This window comes from Fragaria vesca, linkage group LG6 (assembly GCF_000184155.1).
Source record: "Fragaria vesca subsp. vesca linkage group LG6, FraVesHawaii_1.0, whole genome shotgun sequence".
NCBI lineage: Eukaryota > Viridiplantae > Streptophyta > Magnoliopsida > Rosales > Rosaceae > Fragaria > Fragaria vesca.
The window spans coordinates 26,426,752-26,430,912 of record NC_020496.1 but is presented as its reverse complement, the minus strand read 5'-3'; the positions used below and the strand labels follow the sequence as shown (position 1 = coordinate 26,430,912).

The following is a 4,161-nucleotide window of genomic DNA, read 5'->3' as shown; positions in this document are numbered from 1 at the left end:
ATCTAGAGACTGCAACTGTGGATTTGCATGCAGCCTGCAATTCATTCAGGTTAAAAAGTTAGGTCCAAGAAGTTATCTTCCAACTATTGTCCATTTTTAGTTTACCGCCTCACCTAAAATGGGGTTACAAACTCTTCTTCCCCTTTAAGATCCCAACAAGTCTCGCACTTTTCAAAGCAAAGAAAAAACACAGACAAAACACCTCCCACTTTCCATGGCTTCTTCTTCTTCTTCCCTCAAAGCCATCTCCACCTTCACCACCACCCCTTCACAAACACCACCTCCTTCATCATTATCAAAAGCTTCCCTTGTCTCCTTCCTCAACACCACCACCTCCTCTCCCATCTCCCTAAAGCTCTCTCATTCCTTCTCTCCTTCACATTTACGTTCCAATGACTCCACTCTATCTCTCCTAGTCACCAACGCTCTCAAAACCGCAGAGTCTTCATCTTTATCATCGTCCAACCTCACAAAGTCTCCCTCTTCCGACCCCAAGCCGACGATCCTCGTCTCCGAGAAGCTTGGAGAAGCAGGGCTGGAGGTCCTACGCGCGTTCGGAAACCTCGAGTGCGTGTACAACCTAACGCCGGAGGAGCTCTGTCTGAAGATCTCAGCATGCGACGCGCTGATCGTGAGGAGCGGGACGAAGGTGACTAGAGAGGTTTTTGAGGCGTCGAAAGGGAGGCTGAAGGTGGTGGGGAGAGCAGGGGTTGGTATAGACAATGTGGATCTGCAGGCGGCGACGGAGTTCGGATGCCTCGTCGTTAATGCGCCGACGGCTAACACCATCGCCGCCGCAGAGCACGGCATCGCGCTGCTCACTTCCATGGCTAGAAATGTTGCTCAGGCAGATGCCTCCATGAAAGCTGGTAATTTTATTCTTTCTTTAGTTTGGTCAATATTATAAGATCAGCAGTCCCCGGCGCAAATAATGTGACATTGTTTCTAATTAGTGATTGGTCAATATATGTGTTAATTTGATATATATTGTTTACCGTCATAGTTTAGTGTTTTGGTGAAACTTAGATCTACCGTCACGGTTTAATGTTTTGGTAATTGTTTGAGTTCCGACATAACTTCTTATGATTCATATGTAGAAAATGAATTAATTAAGCAATCAAAGAGGCTAAAGTTTGTAACTTTATAATCTAAATGTTGAACTTGTCAGTGGTATGCTTCGTTGTAGATCTAGGTTTTAGGATATTTTTCCTAGATGGGTACTTTTCTCATGATAGTGGTGAGTTTTGGTTGGTGAGAGTGGTGAATTTTCCGGGGTCGAATTGCCGCTTTTGTACGTTTCAATGGGTTCAATCAGCTTTTGAATTCTAGTGGTTGTGGCATTGAATTATTCTGGGCAATCGTTTTCTGGGTAGAAATGTGATTGTTCCAAGCAAGAGGGCAGAACTGTTTGACATGAATGATTGGAGGGTAGCTAGCTATTTGCTGACATAGTCAAGTGGGTGGTGATGATGGTGTGCACATGCTTCACATGTGTGGCCCTTTTATGAAAGAACAATCTTTATAGGAGATTTAGAATCTGGCATCAAGATTTGTCATATTATATATTTGCCTTTTGTTTCTACTTTCTAGCTTTAAGTCTTTAACTATAAATATACCCTTTTGCATCATTACATACAATAATACAAAGATTGATTGAACTCAATGTTGCTAAACTCTTTGTGTGGAGGCTTTAAATGAGTTTCTAAATGAGGCAGAACTCAATATGTTTGCCTCAGGTTATTCTTAAACAGATAGAATTGCTTGTCTGATATTCATTCAATCAAAGATGGAAAACTCTGAATGAATATTGTTTCCTGGCTCAACATTGAGGACTATCTATCCCTTTTGTGTTGATCATCTACCTCAATTGTGAAATAGAAATTGGTTGCAGTGTAACCTTCCCTAGTCATTAGATTGTTGCGAATTTTCGATTGCTAAAATAATGACAAAGGTTGTAATGGTTGCAGTTTTGACCTAAGAAGTTGAGTTTTTCAAGGTCTAGCAGGGATCTTGATTAAACTTTGAGAAGGTTAACTACATTGTTTTACCTTTGTTGTCAGATACAAGTGAATTGTTAGTTCTAATCTGAAGATGAGGCTAACATTGACGGTTATCTTCTGCAGGACTATGGAAGCGAAACAAGTATGTTGGTGTCTCTCTTGTTGGGAAGACATTAGCAGTAATGGGGTTCGGAAAAGTTGGTTCTGAAGTTGCTAGACGTGCAAAAGGCTTGGGAATGCATGTTATTGCTCATGATCCATATGCCCCAGCTGACAGAGCTCGTGCCATTGGTGTGGATTTGGTCTCTTTCGACCAGGCCATCTCCACTGCAGATTTCGTGTCTCTGCATATGCCACTCACCCCTACTACAGCAAAGGTGTTCAATGATGATACGTTTTCAAAGATGAAGAAAGGTGTTCGCATTATTAATGTTGCAAGGGGTGGAGTCATCGATGAAGATGCATTAGTGCGAGCGCTTGATAGTGGAGTTGTAGCTCAGGTATGAACATTTATGATTCTCTAGTTCATATGAAGGATGATCCTATTACACTTAACAGCATAGCATGCTTTTATGCAGCATTTTCATCCAATTCTATGTTATGGTTTTTGAAATTCATCACATTTGTCCAGATGACTCTTAGATGGAAATCTAGATGGAAATCTCTTACTAACTAGTATCTTATATGAATTTTATGTTCTGTTCATATTTCGTGAGATTTAGTATTGTTTTTGGAACAGGCTGCACTTGATGTGTTCACAGAGGAACCTCCCTCAAAAGAAAGCAAGTTGGTGCAACATGAGAATGTCACAGTCACACCTCATCTTGGAGCTAGCACAAAGGAAGCACAGGTATGCTTAGTTTCTCTGATCTGTTCTCGCAAATGCACATCACACTTCTTTATTGAAAGATATCTTATATACTAAAATCATTGAATTTCCATGTGAAATTCAGGAAGGTGTAGCAATTGAAATAGCCGAGGCTGTAGTTGGAGCATTACAAGGGGAACTTTCTGCAACCGCTGTCAATGCACCCATGGTTCCTCCTGAGGTAAACGATGATGGCACATCATTCCCATTTTTGAACAAGTAGTAGTATTTTGACCCTAGTATTTCATAGCAGAATGTTATATTTTCTTACATGATTTATGTCGTCCAGGTTATGTCGGAGTTGTCTCCTTATGTTGTTCTTGCTGAGAAGCTTGGAAAGTTGGCTGTACAATTAGTAGCAGGAGGGAGTGGCATCACATCTGTGAGGGTGGTATACAAATCAGCTAGGGATCCTGATGACTTGGATACTAGACTTCTCCGGGCCATGATCACTAAAGGCATCTTTGAACCGATATCTACCTCATTCATCAATCTAGTAAATGCTGATTTTGTTGCCAAGCAGAAAGGTCTGCGTATAAGTGAGGAAAAGGTAACTGTCGACTCTTCTCCTGAGTTCCCTGTTGACTCAATCCAGGTGCACATATCCAATGTGGACTCCAAATTTGCAAGTTCAGTTTCTGAAAATGGAAGCATAAGCATTGAGGGGAAAGTGAAATATGGTGAACCCCATCTCACATGTTTGGGATCATTTGGCGTGGACGTGAGCCTTGAAGGGAATCTTATTTTGTGCCGGCAGGTAGATCAACCAGGAATGATTGGCAAGGTGGGAAATATTCTTGGAACTCAAAATGTGAATGTGAGCTTCATGAGTGTGGGTAGAACCATCCTGAAGAAAGCCATCATGGCTATTGGTGTAGATGAGGAACCAAGCAAGGAGACCTTAACGAAAATTGGGGATGTTTCTGCTATTGAAGAGTTTGTGTTCCTTAAGCTATAGGGAAAGCTAAAAATGGTACAGTTTACAGTGGTGAGTTAAAATCACAAGTTGCTTACCCAGTAAACATCAGTTGTTTTATAAGTTTCTTCTAGCTAGATTATAGTGTTGTGCCAATCTGTTGTGATAGAAGTCAGGGTATTTGAACTGCTGTTTAGTTAGTCATGGCAATTCTTTACCTGCTTTCGGAGATCGTTATCGTTATCACTGTTGCTGTTGTTGTTTGCTTGCTTGCCTCTTGTTATTGTTGTATTATTATCCATGCTGGTGGTTGTATAAGTAATTCTTCTGCTGGTAAATAAAGTACTTGATTGTATTCGGGTGTTGGAACTAGAAAG

The 4,161-nt window shown here is 41.1% G+C and overlaps 1 protein-coding gene across 1 annotated transcript; it reads left to right on the top strand.

Moving 5' to 3' along the window:
* The first annotated feature begins 214 nt into the window (after positions 1–214).
* Positions 215–4,161, top strand: LOC101310343 (d-3-phosphoglycerate dehydrogenase, chloroplastic-like). Its single transcript, XM_004305770.1, has 5 exons — positions 215–869; positions 2,124–2,500; positions 2,740–2,850; positions 2,954–3,049; positions 3,158–4,161. Exons 1-5 carry the CDS (start codon positions 215–217, stop codon positions 3,824–3,826), a joined length of 1,908 nt encoding a protein of 635 aa, XP_004305818.1. The 3' UTR covers positions 3,827–4,161.

What these genes read in the sequence shown, in the direction of transcription:
- LOC101310343 (XM_004305770.1), top strand. Translation starts at nt 215, where the DNA reads ATGGCTTCTTCTTCTTCTTCCCTCAAAGCCATCTCCACCTTCACCACC. An exon ending in ATAGTGGAGTTGTAGCTCAG is followed by an intron (nt 2,501 to 2,739) that starts GTATGAACATTT and finishes TTTTTGGAACAG; the next exon opens with GCTGCACTTGATGTGTTCAC. An exon ending in CTAGCACAAAGGAAGCACAG is followed by an intron (nt 2,851 to 2,953) that starts GTATGCTTAGTT and finishes TGTGAAATTCAG; the next exon opens with GAAGGTGTAGCAATTGAAAT.